Consider the following 22,280-nt stretch of genomic DNA (forward strand, 5'->3'; position numbering starts at 1 on the left):
TACCTCGAAAGTTTGTACATATACGGTATAATGATATATGAAGTGTAGCTATATGCCATAATGAAAATATACATGCATTGTCAAATAGCTGAGCAGCTGAAGGAGATAGGCCCAATTCAAGTTTACAACTAATCAATGACAATGTTTTTGGCCAAGGGCCACTTCTTGTTTCAGATCAGGCAAGTTAGTGCGGGCAGGCAGGATAGAGTCTTACAGGCCCATCTATAGCTATAGCCTACTTTCCTCTATGCCTGGCTATAGCAAGATAGTTTATTACTCCCATACAATCATTAACCATTGATATAATGGAACAATGGTGAAAATTTGCATGATGTCATAATAATGACCAAATTTAGGTGCATGGTGAGACATAGAAGCATGGGTGGGAAAACTGAAGCATGAAATTAACAAGAATATTTCAGTATTTAAGCTTTTTATTACACTGTAACTATACTTCTCTGTCCTGATCTAATTTATTCTGCATATTGGTGATTCTAAACTAAGATAGTCTTGTGTTCCTGCTGCAAACCCATAAGTTAACATTTCAGAGGGGTTATTGATTTTTAATGAACAAACCTCATACATGCATGAGTACTAAACTACATGATTAAATTCATTGATTGTTCAAGGTTTTCTAAACTGTCACATCATCAGGTAGATGAGTTTCAGGAGCCCCAGGATACGCCTCTGCAGACTTACCAATAATGTACAATAATCTATGTACACGTATGTCATAAAAGAGCAGTAAAGCACTATTGGACAGGAGCATATATACAGGAGAGTATGGTCACGGTATAAGGATTTCAGGAATCTTCCTCCTTGGACTATCTGATATGCAGTCACGAATATTGATAATTTGATACAAAAATGGGACACATGTAGTTTATCTGGATTTGTTGGTATATGTGTTTCTCACTACAGTGGAACCTAGCTACTGGCCACCTGTATAGAAAGGCCACCTCTCTATTCCCCAAATGAGACATTTATGTGCTGATGCATCTGTCTAAAGTAGCCACCTGTCCATTGAGGCCTTGGCCCAAAAGTGACCAGCTTAGACTGCAGGTTCCACTGTATATGATGATATGTCATTACAGTACTGGTAAACTAACCTAATAATATAGCTATGTGGCATAGCTGTAATAAAGTAGTCAACCAGTATTGACACTAGCTACACTGTTTCCACACATAATCTGCACATATTCATGTGCACCTGCATGGCCTTCAGCAGACTAGTCATATGGCAGCAATTTAACAGCATGCATCTATATGTAAATTTTGATAGATAAAGGTCTTTAAATACGTGGATTATGAGTTTTCCTGTACATTTTGCTTCCATATGCTTACATTTACAATGTTGCTTTGTATTTCTATACTCTCACATGCAGATTTGGGATACTCATGCATAGTAGTAATTTGACTTATATGTAATGAGCATACAGCTAGAGCCAAACATAATACTTGTCATATAAACATAATGTATATGTACTATAGCTTCATGCAAATTTGAAGCTACGCACTGTCATTAACCTCAATATTAAAATATATAGCCAACATTTATTTAGTCACATGCCTTGTTTCCTTGGCTATACAAATTGCCAATTGCTTTCTTTGTAAGTATTTTTCATATATACTGTAAACGGGGAAAGTTACACGGTTAAGGCTCACTGAGACAATTCTCAGTGAAAGTTTTGCGGTAAAGCTTAAACATAGCTATATTGTGCATTAATGATTTAGTGGGAAAACATTTGCAATCTACTTTGAAACTACAAAAAATGCAGAACTTTTGCCCAGCAAAATTTTTCTCGTTTACGGTATCTTAATTAGCACTCAAGGCATTATAGGGCCTTAAGAAGAATGCAGATAGGTCTGAAGCATAACCAGTTGATATAGTTAGATTGGTCACTGACTCACTGATCAGGTGATTTCCTTTTTAAGGCGTCTAATAGTTATTTGTGGAGGCATTTGGTGTTAAATTAGCTACCACCATATTCCTATGCACATAGCAGAATTCTATACTAATCGTTTTAGCTTAGCTATCTAGATATTAGTACAAAATCTCAGACTATTTTGTCCACTCTATTATACTACCACCTATACTAGCTGGTGGGAGAACACATACTTACAACAGTACCACACAAATATAATACATAACAACTAGCTATACAGCCACAGTACACAGTAAAAACAAAGTAGTGAACGTCACTACTAATTAGTAGTGAAACCTCTGCCACAATACTCACTATTTTTGTGTAGTGACGTTCACTACTTTTTTTGTAGTGAACGTCACTACAAAAAAGTAGTGAACGTCACTACTAATTGTAGTGAACGTCACTACTTGCAGTGCCATTAGTAGTGAACTTCACTACTGTTTTACAGTGAACGTCACTACTTATTTGCGGTGATTTCACTACATCGCATTTGCATCCAGTTTATGCATTCATGCACCATAGAATTCCATTAAAAATAATACTGCATATACAAGTAAAAATACATGTATACAAAATGTCAGTTTTTTTTGTATAGGTGCATACATGTTAGTCCAGAAATTTCTTGTGAGAAGATTCTGCAGCAGCAAAGATGCATCAGATACTGTGCAGTGTATATTGCAAGTTTTCTCATTGAACAGCAAGATATAACAATATAACACAAACTATGGTAGCTAAATAAAACTTACCAGCATAGCTACAATAGAGCAGATGTACATGATTTATGCTGTGATGAAATAATTGTTGATATGTAATATGAGATAAACATATATGCACTTACCAACTATTGCACAACTGTGCGTAAGGGAGTATAACCATCTGATATGTTAGATCGGTTCCTATTAGTAACCACAGTATAGTGGTAGCAAATTGTTTCATTTGCTAGTCTTGCAGTATTCGCTATATCAAGAAACAAAGATCGTAAACGATCTCCAATGTAATAAGCTAAAGCATTTACCTGTTTAAAACTGCTACCAATGGAAAGTCAGTGTTACCTAAACTGCCAAACAACATTTTAACTGCAGAATGGTTGTTTAAAGCTACAAACCTTAAACACTTGCAGACACACAGTAGTACCCCACAGGTATACACTACTGCAATGAATATCAATCGGCTACTGCATGGAGAGAGAACCATCATTATTATAAATGAGAAAACACAATTAGTAGAGTTAGCTTACAGTATGTGCGACCTCGGTCTCGTGCAACCACAATCAGATCGTAGTAAAAGATCTGCGTGGGAACGGCAAGGTAAATACAAGAACAAAACTGACAAACATGCATACATACAGAAAACAAAAAAAAAGTGATTAGCTAGTAGTGGTAAAACCGTGAAGCTCAGGTATGTCAGAAAGCTAAAATACGTCAGTGTACACTGTGACAATCCAGTTTGTAAGCAACCGCCAGTCACACCATAAGTGTCAGTACTCCATCACTCAATTCAGTTACTATGTGCTATACCTTATGGTATATTAAAATGAAAGCCCCAAACTTCATCACCTCTCGGCTCTGGTACTACAGTGCCGGCGCCGGGAAATTGGCGGGCAGCCAACTTTGCAGGCTGGGGTAGTCTACGTGTGCAAAAGTGTAAAACAAATAATTGCAATTTAAGACTTACTTTTCTGAATTGTTAACCATTTGCTAAATGCAACGGCTACTAGGTACGCAGTGCTAAGCTGCCTAGCCTACTCAGTTGACTCGGGAGACCACTCTGCGGCCACCTGACCGTACGTCACAGTTACGAAACAGTCTCTAGTCAATAGAAAACAGAAGTAAAAGAACAATTATTAGTCTTCCACTTACACGACTTCTACAGCACGTAACTAAGTGAGCAACGATGTTACCAAGTAGATGACGTCATCAATTATATGTGGCATTATTTAGAGTTTCCTTGACATGATGCTACTCGAGGTGCTACCTCTGGTGCTACTGCTTAGTGCTGTGCACTCTGTATCTGAAGATCTATAGTGTTTATCGTCTGTAATCAACCGTTCCTGATTAGTCTGTTTAAAATCGTAAGTAAACTGGCTGTAACTGTAAACACACATTTGAATTAATCGGCGTTAGCCAGCCCATAGATAGTATATTCTACGTACAATATACTGTCTATGGCCAGCCTTTCATAATTACGAAGGTTTTAAGATGTTATTACCAGGGCTAATAGCACTTTGAACTGACAAATTACCGGTGCTTTGACTGATTACCAGGGCTCTAACCCTGGTCATCGCCATCCCTGGTATGGCTATAGACCCTTCGCAGGTGAGCTGCTGCCATAGCAGCATCCGCCATCTTGGAGTACAACCAGTTTTGCAAACCTGATAGCATTGCTTTTCATAAGAGTAAAACAATACCTAGGGCTGCTTCTCCTGCATTCCACAGCAAAGGTTGACCATGTAGGTTAAACGTACACTCTCCCCTATGCTATCAGCAGTGTTGGGAGTAACACGTTATATTAGTAACGCGTTACGTAATATTATTACTTTTGTGGTAACTAAGTAATATAACGAAATACGCTATAAAAACGAGTAATATAACTCAAGTTACTTTGCTTACAAATGTAACGCGTTACCTATGTAATATAGTTACTGTAACGAGTCTAATATTATGTAATATTATTACTACAAGTAACGAAGTTACTAATCTCATTCATTATCCTCTGAGTAATGCCTAGCCACAACGAAGTAACGAAGCCTGCTGAATGAAGCTTATTCACCAGCTTCTTACTTAAAACCAAGATTTGCACATTTTCCAACAACGCAATCATGTCATGTGATAAAGTGGTAGTTTCACACGTGACAGCTTAAGGCTGTGGACACAAAGTAATATAATATGTAATATTATTATAGTTACTTTATTTTATGAGTAATATGTAACTGTAACTAAATAGTTCAGTTGCAAGTAATATGTAATATGTAACTAGTTACTTTTACAAAGTAATTTGCCCAACACTGGCTATCAGGGTTGCAAATCAGGTTGTACTCCAAAATGGTGAATGTTGCTATGGCAGCAGCTCACCTGCAAAGGGTCTATATGCTACTGACATTATTTATTGATGGCCCGGGGTCAATAGTCTCTCACTATTATTATATATATATATACTTGCATGGCCAGACTACTGACCTGGAAAATGAATTTATGGCATTCTTTTCTTTTCTGAACCCAATGACACATTGCGACTGTGCCAAAGTTTGTGGATGTGCAGGCATTAATTAGGATACTAGCTGCCAGTCCACTGTGCGACCTGCAACTGTGGTCAATGTCAGCCAGACCTCAATTAATATTTATGGAAAGGTTTGTCCTCACTATTGACTGATTTTATGTACTATTTATTCATGTGCTATTTTGGACATTTTGGGACCCAGAATTTTTATCCATTTTTTGCAGGTTTTCCTCTTTCAGAGGTAAAAAATGTATTAACTATAACTGTTGAGACCAAAATTTTTGTTCTTCCCTTGTTATCTAAGAGTTCTTTAAAGGGTCAGAAATACTACTGAGATCATTTTGTGATAACTTTTTTTATGGAGCTCACTCCAAAGACATCCTAAAGAGTTCACTGTTCTTGTAATGCCATTCCCAGAATATGAAGCCTCGACTTTGCAAGTGCTGGAAGATTTTCATTTCTGGTCAAGTTATTTTACTGTATAATGTGCCGGTACCCATCCTGGTCCGGTTACTCTAGCATTCAAATCAGTAGCATGTTACAGAAAGCAGGCTGTGCCAATCAGATTATGTTGTTGGTAATCACAATTTTTGTTTAAGTTACCATGCATTGATACTATAGAATTATCAAGAGTTAATAATAGCTCTTGGAATTATGTAATATGTTTTGTGAAGATGTAATGGCTGCTTGTAGTCAACAATAGGGTGTTCTTTAAAAGAACAAAAGATGGAGGTAGAGGGCCATGTAGTTGGAGCTGATGTACTCGTGATGCCTAATCAATATAAAAACTATTTTTTTGGTTGTGCTTTTTGGTTGAGTTTGTTTAACCTATAACTATGCTTACTGTGTATGGTTGTTAAACATGCCATTCTTGCTGCCATTGTGATCTCATTGTTTATTTATCTTCCATAGTTGCAACTCTGTAATGCTATAGTGAGAGTGACCAGACCCTTCCTCTTTTTGTGAAGGAGTGGGTGCTGCCAGGGTAGTACTCTTTCTAGTAGGGTATGGGTGGAATCCTTATATCGTGCGGCCCCCAGAAGTAAATTCTGAAGTCGTTCTGTTTAAACAATTACTATATTCTCCATATGCTGCTGATGGGACCAATGCAAAAGGGGAACCAAACATCTATTCATCGCTTGACTACAGAGACCAGCCATTGTTCTTGTAGTATTGGTATGCTCTATTAGAGTATCTTGCACCTTCATTGTTTACTGTGAGACTGTCAACCATAGTCATATCACTAGGGTGCTTTTCAAGAGAGAATTTATAGAGAGCCATTTGGAGCATTTTGGCTTCTTGGAATGGAACCAAAGCAATGGCGGATTTAGCATGGGGAATTTCCAGAATGAGGTTCCATGGAACCCTTTGAACTCCCTGGATCTGCCCCTGTGTTTATACTTGACCAACCGTATTTCCAGTCTGTATTGTATCACTTCCAGTAAATGCAAGTGCTGAGCAAATATTTAACATTTCAATACTGCAAGAAACAGGATGATGCTAAACCTGTTATATGCCATCGGCTTTTATTCAATTCAATTCCATGATCGCTTCTGTATGATAGCGATAACCATTCACAAATAATTGAATTATGCATATAATATGTAATTGCCTGCTGCCATGAATACTCTCACCACCAGCCCTACAGGAAACACTGCCAAATGATAGTGTCACTGAGACATGTACCAGCTTTCTCAGAAGCTTTAAGGGTAAACTTGGAGGTATCAAGAGTTACTTAATACTGTAGCTAATGGATCTCTAGTAATCAGATATAGCAGAGTCGATTATCCACAGTTATAATAGTGAGCGAAAACCAGCTGTTTTTGTATGGTTCTATTTTGTAGTAAAAAAGTATTGAGTATAAAAATATGCATGCTACATAAAAAATTATGCATGTTTTAGTTTTTATGTACTGAAACAAAGCATGAATCAATAAAACCTATATAAACCATCAGATTTGCCTTTTCATGGGGAGTAAGACAATCTTTATTTCATGTATATACATCAGAAGCCATGTGAGCTATGGGTGATGCGGTAAAAATTAAGTTTACCATGGTCACTTCATTGTTGGAATGGTCTTCTTCTTTGTCCACTCCTTTTGTTACTATAGATAACGGAGAAGCAATAAAATAGAATCCAAGGAATGGGCGAAAATAACCGGTCTTTGCTCAGCCAATCACATACGCAAAGTCACAAAATATGTGCAATAATTTCATTATATCTTTTCAGTTTAAAGTATTGTTTTCTATTGCAGATCTGTAATGGCCACTGCGTGATGAAAGATAAAAAAGAAGTTGGAACTTGGAAAGAAGCTGGCAAAGGATGTGTCTTCAGGGTGGCTACGTTGCATTTAAAAACATAACCAGATACTCAACATTATTATCTTAGATGTTAAGGTACTATAATTTTAGACTATATGTGGTTTATTTACGTAGTATATACTATGTAGCGTAAAATACTGTATATTCCTTAAAATACGTTAGTGTGAAGTTTACATGAGTACTGTACATTATTACTAATATGAATACACTATGAAAGTACATATCAAAAGTACGTGTAAATGAATATGCTATGAGAGTGCATATAAGTATGCTATAAGTACATACACACACCACGAGCATTGCCATGAGTACAGAGTACTGCATGTTTGTTTATAGAGTTTAGTATCATTCTTCATTGGAGTAGCCAAGTCTCCCCAGAAAAGCAGCCAAACGAGTCTTTCTACCTGGCTTATTGCAGCCAAGGAGAATGGATTCAAGGGCTGCGTAGAAGTTGCTGCAGCCCTCTGTGTAGTGCATATAAAATATATTAAATGCACCCAATAGATGGATGGCAGCCAGCTCTGGTGGCACCACACAAAGAATTGATCTCTCAACCACAAGAGCAGATTGTAGTTTGTTCTCCTCATCCCTCTTTACAACAATACATGGTTGTGCCATGGGCAACTGTTTTACCACATCTTCTGTGCTTCCATCCTTTCAAATGCAACAAAAAATGTCTAAGTTGGTCTAGCATACTTATGCACACACAAAATACTGAGGGAATGCATTCCAATGTATTTGTTGTAAGACATGTGTTCTAAGTATTAATTAAAATTCCAAAATTATGATTGCATGAAATCTTGATTGTATATCATCACATGCAGTATTATTGCTTGTGTACATAATTTGACTTACATCAACAAAGGTAACAACTTTTGACAGGTCTACCCTTATCCTTGGATCAGGTACTAAGCGGTAAATACAGCATATGGCAACAATGGTTTGCACTCCCAAATCTTCTTCTACAATGCACAAAATATTCTGTAATACAATTGTTAAAATTATGGCACAGTACTTACCCATTAGCTCAATGCCAAAGTCTTCAAACAATTGGTCAATGACAGGCTCACCTTCGGTTTCGTCTCTGGAAACTTCAATGATTTTTGAGACCATTTTTACCCACTCATCCTTAACTGATGGCAAAATTTCTCTGCTGATTACTCGGCTGAACTCCCGAATAAGCTGTGTATTGTAAAGTTCTTAAGTGATCTATTCACAGTACCTAATTATACTTGCATACACACCTCATCAGGGTCCCTTAAGCCTGGATATTCCTTTAGTAATTGAGGTACGGGTATCACCTTGTCCATGATAGTTTTCCTTCTTAAAGGATAACTTCGTTTCATCAAACTTTTGGTCAGCTGTGAAAAGAAATTATTGTTAAAGTATTCTTTTATAATGTGGAATTGAGCATGCCTGTTTACTAGGGTGCTTTTGCTCCTTCCACTCGGTTTTCATACGTTCCACATGTCTGTCATGACTTGACTGATCTTCACCATTTTCTGGTGGCAGCAGTGAACATGTAGGCATTTTGTGATGCACTTTTTTGATCTTTCTCTGTTGATCCTCGGTCAGTGATTACCCCCTTTTAAACCCAGCTGGTTTCCGTAAATATGCCATTCTCTCCCGTAGTGTTTCCTCAAAGTAACCCTATGTAATGTTAGAAATGCTGAAATCTATTATTATAGGATAAATCTTCCAAACTAACTTCTCCAGCGGTTTTAAGAAAAGGCCATTTATCGAACATCATCTTTACTACATGTCTGTACTCTTCTGTTGTTGGATAACTTTTATGACAAAAAATGGCCTCTGCTATTCTTGTAACAAACTTTGACCTGGATTTTCCAACAAGATGTTTTGTTTTCAAGCCATCTTCAATATTAGATGAAAAGTTATTTGGCAACGGAAATGGCTTCTGTAATGGAAGCTCTTGCTGCTTTTTCGAAGCAAAAATACGTTTGCCGTGTTTCTTCTTGATAGGCTCTGGGTCATCCTGCACAATGGAAGCATCTGGATCAAGCCTTACATGTTTGCTCTGCAGGTTCATGAATTTCAATCACAATATTGTTTGTGGTATTACTGTTTACTTACTTTTGTATACAACTCATCATCGCTGGAATCACTGTACACATCCTGTACACTTAGTTGGGGTTTTTTGCTGGTTGGCTTAGCAAGCTAAACAAAACAGATAACTTCAATTGGACATAATACAATTATTATAAATTCAGTACATACAGTCTCCACATCATCATCATCATCATCATTACTATCTTCTTCACCAGACTCCTTTTCTTTAGTCCCTTGGTCCTACATTAATGCATGTTAATAGTATATATGCACATAAATTCAGCTAATATACTCTAATAGTACAGCCACCATGCAGACAGTATCATACAACAAGTTTTGCTATACACCCTAATAGAGCAATCAATGCGTTCATGATGTAGCATAATGATGAAGCTTTGGAAACCCACTATTTAAAGTATGCATGTGCAGATTGATTACACATACCATCGAAAAAGCTGCTTGGCTTTTAAGCAGATGCTGTATTCTTCTTCTGTCTCCCATGGTAGTCACGCCCAATTCTTTCATATCGCTGTCTGACAACATAGCAAGGACACTTCCAGATATCTTCTGAGTGCGAAAGGTTGACACAACCTCCTCCTCAAAGCCACTGGTCCTAAGCGCGCTGCACGATACTCATGTCCTCCATAGTTTTACCGGCAACACCGAATATGAACAGAAAATTCCCGCCATGGCATCATCCAATCAGAACACGCGCAAGCTTCACCTAGCCCGCCGTGGTGCATTCACTAAAATGAAAATCAACTGAAAGTGCGCTATAACAATAGGGAGGAAGTATGATATCTGCTGATTAATTAATCAATTAACAGACCACTCCTACAAAGCTAAGGTTTGTGAATTATAGCTAATTACAGTGTATTTCTGCTGATGCATATATACGCAGTCCGGCCAGGTGGAAGCCGGGGACCATTGCACCACCACGCCCACTTTTATTAGCCAATGCTTGTAAAAGATCCACCGCGTAAGTAGCCACACTAATTGATAAGACAATCACCCTAATAGAACAGTCAGTTCACAAAATTATTGCAAAATTCTACCATACAATTCTTTTCTTGCTGGCAAGCCCCCCTTCCCCCCCATTGAATACTACCCACATCTGTTGTATTTTCACTGTCAAGTCCTCCGCTTCCACTGCCTCTGCCCTGGTGTGTAATTGTGTTAATCTTTATGTACTATCAAATATAGGGTGACACAAATGGCATGGCTATGCACCTTGTGCCAGCGATACATTGCTGGGTGCTATGGAAATGTTTTACAGCATGTAAAATGCCACCAATATGATGAAAATTTTCAATTGAAATGTGGAATAAATTCTTGTCAAGAAACATATACAATCTATGAATCATTCCGATCCCATGTGTATCGTAAGCATAGGGAAGTGCTTCATCCTAGTGGTTCAGTCAACAATAACGAAACTCTTAGTGTTGATAATATAAGCAATAGTGAGACTGATGATGATGACATCAATAATGTTCCTGATTATAACAATGACCCAGATGATGTCAGTAGTGACAGTAGCGATAATGATGATCAGATGGAACATAGTGCTCAAAATAAACCAGACCTGAAATCTTCAGCAGCTAGGCTTATATTAAAATTACATCAAGAATGCAAAGTGACACAGTCTGCACTGAATTCCATGGTAAATGGTATTAAAGAATTGTGGAAAGAAGCGACACAAGAGCTACAGGTATAATATTTACTAATTAGTTATGAGCACAATGCACAGTATCATAATACCAAGAGTTCGTAATGTTTGTATAGGGGAAGAGTGTCTAACTCTCAGTGTGGTTTGTACAAACACCCTGTGTAAAGTACACCAAAGTTCACCTTTCATCAAATCAACACCTTCACCGGGATACAAAACTGTTGATTGGTGTTGATGAAGGCAAAGCCTTTGTTCTGAAATAAGGCTGAGCTATTACTTTACGCAGGGTGTTTGGTGAATGCATTCAAGTTAGACACTCTCCATCATACAAATATTATGAACTCTTGATAATACATAATATCACACACATGCAGGAAAAACTGGATAACGAAGACGTGGAAATGCTACAGACCATTTCTCCCTTTGATGGCCTAGAAACTGAATATAAACAACGACAGTACTACCAGAAGCATTACAATTATTTGGTAAAGTATTTGGTAATGTAATTGCATTGGAATCACAATAATATAAATATTAAATGAAAAAAAATGATGATGAGTATAAAATGCATATACAAATACATAGTTCAAACTTTTGATACAGTAAACCATTTCTTCTGAGATGCACATGATGACCCTTCAGTAGCAGGAAGTTAAATCACTGGGAAAAAAAAAAATATATATATATATATATATATATACACGTATATAAAATAAAAGGGTTGAAAAGGAAATGGTGTATATAAAGTTCTTATGACAGTAATTTTCAATAATAGCTTCAATCATTACATAAACATACATTTAGATCCATAAGTTAAAAGACGAAGCATAAAAGACAAAGCATAAGACTGTTCTTGAGCATACCAGAGTATTACAACAGCTTGTCTGAGCAAACAAAACTGTGTAGCTGTCTATTTGGGTTCTCTTGAAAATAAAAATGTTGAAAATGTACGCAATTTTAAAAGAAATTGAACTGATTACCATGTGGTTTACTTTAATTATTTCACTTCAATTTAAGGAGCAAACAGAACGTGTACTGGGTCGCTACTACACTGAAAAAAATGGAAAACTGAAAGAAACAACAGACTGCTCATATGAGATACCATTACTAAAATCTCTGCAACATTTGCTAAATATAGAAGTCATCAGGGAACAGGTCAACATGAAATATTTTGATATTCAATTATGTCACATTAATAAATTGTAGGTAATGAACTCGCATAGCCGTCCAAACAGCGTTCTAGGAGACTACTGTGATACAACAGCCTTCAAGGAATCAGAGCTGTTCAACGAACATCCATGTGCACTCCAGATTCAACTGTTCTATGATGAGCTAGAAGTATGTAACCCCCTCGGGAGCAAAGCAAAGAAACACAAACTAGGTTAGCCAAAAAATTAATAACAGAAATGTTATAGAAAAACCAGTTTTGATGTCACAAACTGGTTAGTTATTACTGGCTACTAGTGACTTATCACACGGTAGAAGACCTGTTATGAATAGGGGAGTGGTTAAGTTTTTCCTGTGAAGAAAGATCGATTGCGTGTAATTGCTTCAATGTGACATAAACAAAAGCCCATAATTCACATAATGCTTTAGTCAGCTGCAATGAAAAAAAGATTTTCAAACTCCCCTTGAGTAGGTGAATAAAATGATATTCAGACTTTTATCATTTCTTCACAAAGAATGAAACGTTTAAATAATTTTAAGATTTACAAAAGGCTGAAACTTTGGTCCTTTGATTCATATAGATAACAAAAAAGCATAAAAATGGAATTTGCAAAAATGACTGGTTTTCACTCAGGTGGTCACGTTTTATATGTACACATTTTACATAGGACTGGTGTACTATACCTTGGGAAATCTTGAGCCAAAGTTGAGATCCTCTTTGAAAAGCATCCACTTGCTATCCATTACAAAACATCAATTTGTTACTAAGTACGGGATTGATCACATTCTGTCACCTATTGTAGAAGAAATTAAACAACTTGAAAGTGTAAGTATTAGAGTATATCACATACATGTACGTATGTTTTTTGAATCATGTTATATAACTGAGCTCTGAAAATTGATCCAACACAGCTGCTAGTGGTCTGGAATGTTCGAGAGCATATTCTATACTTTATTTAACTTCTTGTTTTGCTTCTGCTATTTCATAGTAATGACAAAACAATAAAATAATTATATTCTATTGAAACTTGCAATTGTCAAGACGAATATTTTACAATAGAATAGCAGTGTATGTATGTATACTAGGATTACAATTTCCCACCAGAAACCAGACTCATAACACCTTCATACAGTTCTGTGGCAATTATTTAATCCTAAAAGTGCTTCTAGTACAAAATATATTACTTTTCTTACAACAATGAGGCAGTATTGGTTAGGTAAAATTAAGCCCAAACAAGCCTTTAGATCAACCCGAAATGCTTTCAACAAGTTGCTATGATTTTTTTTTTAATGATAGTTTTCTACTGAGTAACTGACTGACTGATGCTTTCAGACAAGCATAATTCGATAACAGCTAATGGCTTGATTTTTCACTGCTCAACATTGCTTCAGTCAGCCACATGCCTTTGGCATATACAGCAGTACATACAATGCATTCTTCATGGACAAACTAGTGTTCTGTCCATTCATCTTTGCTGACAGTGAAAGGTGTCGATTTGGCAGGGTTTCCCTTAGTAACAGAAATCGTCCATATTTTTCATAGTGGCTACTTTGACCACTTTTTCTTTTGATGCGGTATGCATGGGTTCACCAGTCATAATTGTTTATTCTACAAAAACTTAACAATCACGTACACAAAAAATTTTTTTGAAAATTCTAACGACCATAGCACATCAATAAAAAGTACTGAAAAAGCTGGAGTACTAGTAGTGCATGACATTAAATCACAGTAAAATAATGAGAAGCGTTATATTCCTACTGTGCTCAAGATACCATAACAAAAATAGCAGAGTTGTACACGATATTAAATACTTATTCAAGACTTAAAATACTTAACATACTTATTCATGTAATACATACATATAAATGTTTAAAATAAATCTCAATGAATAGGAGAAAGGAGTACAGTTTTTGTTTGATGGGCACTGGGTGGCATTCAGAGGAACACTTACCGTATTTTCAGCTGACAATCTTGCTGCCTGGTCAGTTGGTGGATATAAAGCGTTAGCATCAGCTTTTAGGAAATGTCAGTACTGCATGGTTACTGCAGAGCAAATGCAGACACAGGTAAGTATATAGTATATAAATATTTATAATTAATTTACCATTTCTTTCACCCTAGTTTGTCGAGAGTGATGTACAAATACGAACACCTGAGACATACAACTACCACTGCAACGAGGAGGATTGTAATGACCCCTCACTAGCAAGTCATTTAGCCACAACATATGGAATTGTACGCAATTCTGTTTTAAACCAATGCCAATTTTTCCATGTGACAGAAGGTCTTGCACCAGACATAATGCATATAATTTTAGAGGGATCGCTGGAACTATGCATGCGTCTTTTATTGATCTATTTAATTTTCGAAGAAAAGGCATTTTCACTGGATATCCTGAACAATAGGATCCACCAATTCAATTACGGCCATTCAGACAAACAAAACAAACCATCCAAACTACAACGTAAACACTTGGCAACAGATAGTTATTTGAAGCAGTCAGGTACATTTATGTCACATTGTCAAAATTTACTTGTACAGTATATATATTTTCATTTTAGCAAGTCAGATGTGGTGTTTGGCAAGATATTTACCATTCCTAATTGGCACTCTAGTTTGCGAGGATAACGATCACTGGGAAAACTTTTTGACATTGCTTTCCATTATGGATTACGTTTTTGCTCCTTTGCTAACTTCAGCCAAAGCAGATTATATCGCAGCTGCTACTGAAGATTTCTTGAGTGATTTTGTTGACCTATATCCACACCGCCGCCTCATCCCCAAGATGCATTATATGATTCACTTAAGTACATGGATTAAAAGGTAGATACTACTTGTGTATTAGTTGTAGCCACTTTAAAATATTGTATATAGAGCTGGTCCTCTTTGCAACATCTGGTGTATGCGTTACGAGGCAAAGCACAGTTACTTCAAAAGGATATCACAAGTGTGTAGAAACTTTAAAAATGTTGCCAAAACACTGGCAGACCACCACCAACAGTATATGTGCTACCACATGTCAGATCACATGTACCTAAGAGCAAAGCTTGAATACAATAAAGGTCAGTACTAACGTTGCGTTAGTGTAATATGATCTACGTATATGTAACAGATCAGGATAGTACAGTGGGATCTCTTGAATATAAGGAGAAGTTGTTAGCTGCATCATTTGAAGTATCTATTAATACCAACACCGTGGTTTACAGGTTAGATCTCAACGTACAAGTGTAATGAAAAATTAGGAAATTTGTAACCTAGTACAATAAAGAGCCTTAAAACAGAGGTTGTTACCTAAAGAACAAATAAATCTCATTCTTATCCATGCTTGTATTGTTGTACGCTGTAATTATATCAGCTAATTATAAAGTATGAATTAAAAGTTTAAGCACTTATTATTGTGCTGAAGTGTCAAGTGTGCTCTATCCATTTAAAAGAGATCTATAAAAGATCAGAAACTAGTATGCCACCAATTAAATAATTAGCCATGGTCATATAAAAGAAAAAAAATTAACAACCTTGTTTTATTATATTTCTATGTTACAAGCAGCTTTGAAGGCTTAGCTGCTTGTAAAGGGCCAGCTATTTGTTCAGCTGTGGGTTGCAACTCATAGGTCCTTATTAGCACTCTGGATCAACAATAAGCCTAACTAAATTCTGGAAAACCAAAGACAACCATTTAGTTTTGTTGTACAACATTTCAAGTCTATAGATATTCTAGTATGTCTATATAATGCATCCCATCCCAATATACAACTATAATATACAATTAGTCCGCAGTGGGTTTAGTCCCATTTTTCCTATCCACACACAAAAGAAAAGTACAGTGACCTGGCTATGTGAGACTGTATTGCTAAGGCATACTGTACATAGTAAAGGAAAGGCAAAACTGATTAATACTGTTTCACAAACTCACTAGACATGTACGTACATGTTTTTACAGAAATACCAAAATTACAATTGATGGAGTAAGATATCACAAAGATATGGCTGTTATACTTGAATTTGATAATAACTTACCATCCTTTGGGAAGATAATGGAGATCATCGTAACATGTGAAGAAGTATTATTCGTTACATCAGCTTTGCATACAGTCATGTATCATCATCATTTTCATGGTTATGAAGTCCTTGGTACATCTGAAATAACAGTTCGGCGACAACAAACACTCAGCACTTATCATCCGTTGGCAGTATCAAAGCCCTATGGAATGCAACGCAAAACAATGATCTGCTTGAAATATCATGTATTTGACAACTAGTTGTGAACACACATATTCAAAATATTATACGTATATACAACAACTATGATAACAACAATAGAACACATTATAGCAAAGTTTACTCTCAGAAAAAGTCATTACTCTGAGGGCTACAACTAGTAGTTGTAATTTGTAAACAGGGGTCCACTCAGTAACTAAATACTAATTTCAGTAATATTATTACACATTATACACTTGTTCACTATAAGCTTTAAACTAAGTGCAACCTTCTGACACCTATAACTACAAGTGACACCAGTGAGCCACACTTTCTCTGGTATAGTTCAGCCATAAAAACTTCTTTGTTATAGAAGGACACTCCCCATACACTATATCAGTGTTGTCAGGCCCAAATGTAATCAATCATGTGCTGGATACAATGCACATTAGAACTAATGCATTACAATTTCCGGATGTAATGTCCAATATAAATTACATTACTCATTACTTTGTCATGCAGCACATACATAATTACTGCAGAAAGTAATATAACGTAATGCATTACCCCCAACCGGGCTCTGTTAAATGGATTTTGTTGTCTAGAAGGAGTTGAAAAGCAATGGGCTGTTACTACAAGTTTCAGGTGATAAACAGTAGGAGCTAATACTGAAAAACAGCCACAGGTATTTATTTTGCTGATCAGATGATGTCTCTCCAAGGATGGGCTTTCAGGTACATGTACAAGTTCGCTCTTCGATCAGCTGCTGGTACCGCACGTGCCACAGTCCATTTAGCCCGAGAAAAAAATGATCAGTTATACCATGCAACAGTTTATGAGTTGACTTTATATTGTCTCGTATCAATGTGTTAACTATAAAGCTTAGAAATGGCAACGATATAGTTTTGACAATGACAATAATATGATATAAATAAACACTTAAACAGTGGGCAGAGAGGCAAACTCTGCCCAGTCCTGGGACGATACAGTTACATTTACCGTGCTATGTAAGTTACTGAGCAAACTGCACACGTAACTCACGCTTGCCAGTTCAGTGATGGTAATAAACCTCTCGATTCATACGAGTCTACGTCTAGAAATTCATTAATCTGTTGATACATGGATCCTGTAAGAGTATTCTAATACTTTCGTACAACTTTACTATTCTAATAGTTCAGGGCGCAATTGCTGACTTTGGGACATATGTGGAGCCCAGACATGATGCTGAACGGATGATGGGAAACTACATGGGGTGGCCTTATACAGAATCATGAAACTTATGTGTGAGTGTTAGGTGTGTTCCTTCATAGATAATTAAGGCCCCTATTCGGTGATTATTAGTTTCTCATCCAGCCTTTCTAATTATTATGATGCGGGCGGGAGGGTATTACCATTATACCATTATTTTATAATGTTAACACACTGATGTACAGACCTTGTCCAAATTGTCTTTTTTCTTACTACAAACATTTCCTTCACTACTTTTCGTGATCGCCAACTGTTTTTCGACAGTCAACTGAAAGCCTGCTTTGATGAAGTCGATAGAGCACGATTGCAACTGGCACTGCAGCAATTTGCTAAGGAAAACAACAGTTCTCCTGGTGATATATAGCGCATTGTAGCGTTCATCAACAAAAATTATAACAGTTTGGTATCACGTGTTCTTCTGAGCATGCGCAGAGTAAATAATGGCTTACCATGCGGTAGCTTAAGAAGGATGCGGGCGGTGGATGAGAAACTAATAATCACCAAATAGGGGCCTAATGGTTACTCGGTATGTGACTGGATTTATGAAAAGGGGTCTTCCACACACATCCAATTCTATGAACTCAGAAGTCCATAACTCACTGCTCAAGGAACGTATTAACTTGAAAATTTGTCCATCCACTAAACTATGTTAGTGCTCACTACTGTCCAATTTTTAAATCAATAGCCTATTCAGTCTCAGTAAAGTTATGACAGACCTCTCAACCTGGAAGCAGATCTGGTTGTGAGAAAGCCAGCCACCCATCCCCATGCAGTTGTGAAGCCTACCATCTTTGTGCTGGGGCTCATGCACATAGTTACATTTGTTTTAACAAAAAAATGTTTTAAAAGGCACAACTAGCTAGCTATGTGAGTGCAGTACTGCTGTTTACTGCAGCTTATAATATCTCTATACTATAGAACCTACTATTTTGCTCCATCGTTGAATCACGTGATATCAGTCTTTCAACTCAGCTGATGTACTGGTTCACCAGTGATTCGTTGTTGAAATCACCTCCCATTTCTTGAGTAATCAGTATCCAGCTGTGGATTTAGTGTTCAACACTGATTTTCCGCACAAGTACATCTCACAACAACCGAAATTAAGCAATAAACATTTGTAATAACACAACTGGTAGGATTTCACCTAATTCTTCAGTGTACTGAGTCTTTTCTCAAAGGATTTCACCTTTAAATAGGGGTCAGTTCATTGAGTTTGGCAGCAAAGTGACTTGATTGTGACACATTCAAAAGTATGGGAAACTGCCAAAATTTTCAGTTCAAAATACAGAGGCACCCCACTATTCTAATTAACTGATCACGTGACACCTGCTATAAGACGTTTTGGGGCTTAAATCAAGGAGATTTAGCGTGCCTTAGAAAATTTTATTGGAAATCGTGAGATCAACAAGTGGTTGTGATATGAAGGCTGAAATCGTGCGTCTCATGACCAAATTGTGATAGTTAAGAGGTCTGGTTATGAGTCATTAAATTTGGTAAATTAGATATATGGAAGACCCCTTTTCACAAATATGGTCACATATATGTTGTTTGCGGGCACTTGTTCTATAGTCTAAAGCTGAACAGAAAATACTCTACACACATGCACCTCCACCCAACATAGTTTCACATGCCCAGACTATCTATCTGTGTCAGCTACATATTCTCAACCAGGGAAATATCAACCCACCTTCACAAGTGAACTATTTCACACAGCCTGTTTGCCCCCACCTCACCCCGTATCAGTGGTAGTCGGGGATTACACTGATAGGTGCATAACTCAAGGCAATACAGTATTTGTATTATAAATTAAAGTATAACAGTTAGACTCTGAAACATTGCATAATGCAAAGGTTCTGGGTTACCATTTGCATGGCTTGCCTTTCAAGTCAAAATCAGGACTTGCAATTAGAGAAGCTTTACATTCTTATTGCCTGGCCAAGGTGGGGATTTGCATCACTGAAAATTATAGTTTCCCACCTACCAGGTAAGCACTGACAATGTAAACCCCGACCATGTCTCGACCTGCAAACCCCAGGAATACTCAGGCTAGAAGGGGATTTGTATGGTCATGTGACATAATGAGCTAGTTTGAGTGGATTCTAGTATGAATGTAGTAGCTAGCTACTGAAAGCACACATGCACCTTTGCTGTCTGAGTGAATTTCCTTAGCGAGTAATTTTTTCATCCCTAATAAATACAGAACAAACAAAATGTCTATGTTTCCAGATACATGTACATGATATATTGTTTTTTTACAGACTCGTTCTGCCCGCTGCTGGATGAAAGATGAAAAGAAAAGCAGAAGCTGGTCAAAGATGTGTTTTTATTGCGTATGTACATTATACATATACATATATTCCATTGTTAAACTTAACAGTACGTATAGTTGATATTTTACATTTACCATTTTGATTACATGAATGTGAAAGTATAGTGGTTTCATAAATGCAGGTATTTATAGCATTTACATACTAAAATTTATGAGTACAGTTTGACATCAGATTTGCCTAGTTTCCCCATGTCCAGAAAAGTAGTCAAAACTTTTTTTACTTGGCTTACTACAGCCTAGTAGAATGTCTGCAAAGACTTCATTGACATTCCTGCAGAAGTGCATATTGAACCTAATCAATGAATGAAAGTCCTTTGTGAAGTAAATCCTAGCTCCTTAGCATTGACAGCAGCATCCCGTATCATATTCCCTGCAAGTTTCTAAAGGTTGTCATGTGATCTTTCGTGTGCAAACTCATATCTTCTTATAAGCATCCTTTTCACATCAATAAATGGCTTCAGGTGGGAATCTTAATCTTCAAATCAGAAATTTATCAAATGTACTGTATAGTCCCTACCAATAGAAAATCTGAAGCTACAATACATGACTGCTGATTTCCAGTGTTATCACATACACACACACACCCACACTCACATATGTACAATCAGATATTTTGTTTGGTTTTGCTAATTTACCCTATACTACTGTGAATACACAGCAAGTTTACATAATTTTGTGGTGAAATATGTAGATGATACTTCTAGCGGACACTTTGTGACCATACTGTTATAAAGAGGTTGTCATTTTTCAAGGTAACATTTATTTAAAAAAGTCTATCAACCTGCAATTTTGGTTTATAGTCAGTTATGATACCTCAGAAACTGTCCTTTATATACCAATGTTAAATGTTACTGACAGTAACAGTGTTCTTGACATGCTGTTATATTGATGTATAGTAAAAATTTACAATGTAGTGAAGGTCACTACTTATGATTTCACTACAACGTAGTGAATTAAAATGTAGTGAACGTCACTACTTTTTGTAGTGAACGTCACTACATTATGATTTCACTACAACGTAGTGAATTAAAATGTAGTGAACGTCACTACATTGGTAGTGACCTTCACTACTTTGATAATTCACTACGTTGTAGTGAATCTAAAAGTAGTGAACGTCACTACATAAAGTAGTGACGTTCACTACTTTGTTTTTACTGTGTACATCCATGCTACAAAATAAACACGTAGCTAGCTAGCTACAAGGAACACAATGTACAAATTTAAATGCAAAGTTCATTAGCAGTCAATGTAACCACTCATGACTTGTAAACAAACAGCTATACCTGCAGCTGGAAAATCTACTTATGACTGTCATCACAGCTGTCACCAACTTTGTTGCTTTACTAAATCAAATAGCTAGCTATACCTTTGGTGATGGATAAATGACATCAATTAAAGGTTCTAGCCTGGGAATGTGTGTAGTAAAAGCAATAAAGGGGTGGATAGCTATGTTGCTAGATGGTAAGTTAAAGTGTTGACAATACAGCTAACTTGACACTTTCTATTGGATAGCTTAAAGGATAGCCAGTTTGATGTTTGCTCAGCTGTGACATGCTGAACTTGAGAAGATACTTAGCCTAAAATATAACCAACATTTCTGATATGTTCAAAATTGCCAGGAGACTGCCAGTTGGCTAGCTAGTAAGTAACAAGTTAGAGAATGTGCAACGATGTACTACCCGATTCGTAATGTCAAATTATTCTGGACGAGCAGTGTAACTGATATGACTGGAGTAGTGTTGAAACTTGTAACAAAGAACTACATTTACTTACATTTTACAAAATAATTTGTGAACACATGTGAATTTTTCACTCTCAATCTATATCCAACATTCTACAAGAACCAAAAGGGGCAGTCACTTACGGTTCATTCACAGGGGCGGATCCAGGGGGGTTCAAAGGGTTTCGTGGAACCCCCATTTTGAAAGAGCCTCTCCTACTTGAGATACTCTATAATATATAGAGCAGTCAAGATCAAGATACTCTAATAGATCAGAACAGTCACAGTATTCTTTAGAGGAGCAGTGTAGCAGACTACGTGTGGAGTTATAAATAAGGAATTTTTATTATTATTATTATTAAGGCTTTACAGCACAAGTGCTGATGGTCTGTAGGACACCTGGTCCGATCCTACAGCCTG

At 36.8% G+C, this 22,280-nt stretch overlaps 3 protein-coding genes and 2 long non-coding RNA genes across 9 annotated transcripts; 3 read left to right on the top strand and 2 right to left on the bottom strand.

Moving 5' to 3' along the window:
• Nucleotides 1-2,682: 2,682 nt before the first annotated feature.
• LOC136240943 (uncharacterized) lies at nt 2,683-3,978 on the bottom strand. Of its 3 annotated transcripts, XR_010694051.1 has the most exons (8): nt 3,788-3,978; nt 3,603-3,736; nt 3,446-3,555; nt 3,166-3,217; nt 3,034-3,102; nt 2,944-2,985; nt 2,767-2,885; nt 2,683-2,712 (listed from the first exon to the last, which is right to left on the bottom strand). It is a non-coding gene; the product is annotated as an uncharacterized lncRNA (long non-coding RNA). The 3 variants fall into 3 exon arrangements; XR_010694052.1 differs by having other exon boundaries at nt 2,944-2,980; nt 3,603-3,978; XR_010694050.1 differs by having other exon boundaries at nt 3,603-3,978.
• On the top strand, nt 3,844-7,684 carry LOC136240942 (uncharacterized). Its single transcript, XR_010694049.1, has 2 exons — nt 3,844-3,999; nt 7,399-7,684. It is a non-coding gene; the product is annotated as an uncharacterized lncRNA (long non-coding RNA).
• On the bottom strand, nt 7,601-17,739 carry LOC136240941 (uncharacterized). 3 transcript variants are annotated; one of them, XM_066032036.1, is made up of 9 exons: nt 9,977-10,154; nt 9,701-9,772; nt 9,557-9,640; nt 9,174-9,500; nt 8,882-9,115; nt 8,710-8,826; nt 8,485-8,647; nt 8,321-8,427; nt 7,601-8,119 (listed from the first exon to the last, which is right to left on the bottom strand). In XM_066032036.1, exons 5-9 carry the CDS (start codon nt 8,993-8,995, stop codon nt 7,811-7,813), a joined length of 810 nt encoding a protein of 269 aa, XP_065888108.1. In that variant the 5' UTR covers nt 8,996-9,115; nt 9,174-9,500; nt 9,557-9,640; nt 9,701-9,772; nt 9,977-10,154; the 3' UTR covers nt 7,601-7,810. The 3 variants fall into 3 exon arrangements, 2 of the variants coding, with proteins under 2 accessions (XP_065888108.1, XP_065888109.1); XM_066032037.1 differs by lacking the exon at nt 9,977-10,154 and having other exon boundaries at nt 9,701-9,954; XR_010694048.1 differs by lacking the exons at nt 8,321-8,427; nt 8,485-8,647; nt 8,710-8,826; ... (3 more) ...; nt 9,701-9,772; nt 9,977-10,154 and adding exons at nt 16,384-16,567; nt 17,605-17,739.
• Nucleotides 10,746-14,668, top strand: LOC136239820 (uncharacterized). The gene is made up of 7 exons (XM_066030570.1): nt 10,746-11,240; nt 12,216-12,353; nt 12,405-12,579; nt 13,034-13,191; nt 14,259-14,432; nt 14,488-14,601; nt 14,648-14,668. Exons 1-7 carry the CDS (start codon nt 10,746-10,748, stop codon nt 14,666-14,668), a joined length of 1,275 nt encoding a protein of 424 aa, XP_065886642.1.
• Nucleotides 14,564-16,961, top strand: LOC136240940 (uncharacterized). Its single transcript, XM_066032035.1, has 5 exons — nt 14,564-14,869; nt 14,928-15,189; nt 15,241-15,428; nt 15,479-15,572; nt 16,307-16,961. The coding sequence occupies exons 1-5, from the start codon at nt 14,668-14,670 to the stop codon at nt 16,623-16,625; spliced, it is 1,065 nt and encodes a 354-aa protein (XP_065888107.1). The 5' UTR covers nt 14,564-14,667; the 3' UTR covers nt 16,626-16,961.
• Nucleotides 17,740-22,280: the final 4,541 nt, after the last annotated feature.

This window comes from Dysidea avara, chromosome 12, assembly GCF_963678975.1.
Source record: "Dysidea avara chromosome 12, odDysAvar1.4, whole genome shotgun sequence".
NCBI lineage: Eukaryota > Metazoa > Porifera > Demospongiae > Dictyoceratida > Dysideidae > Dysidea > Dysidea avara.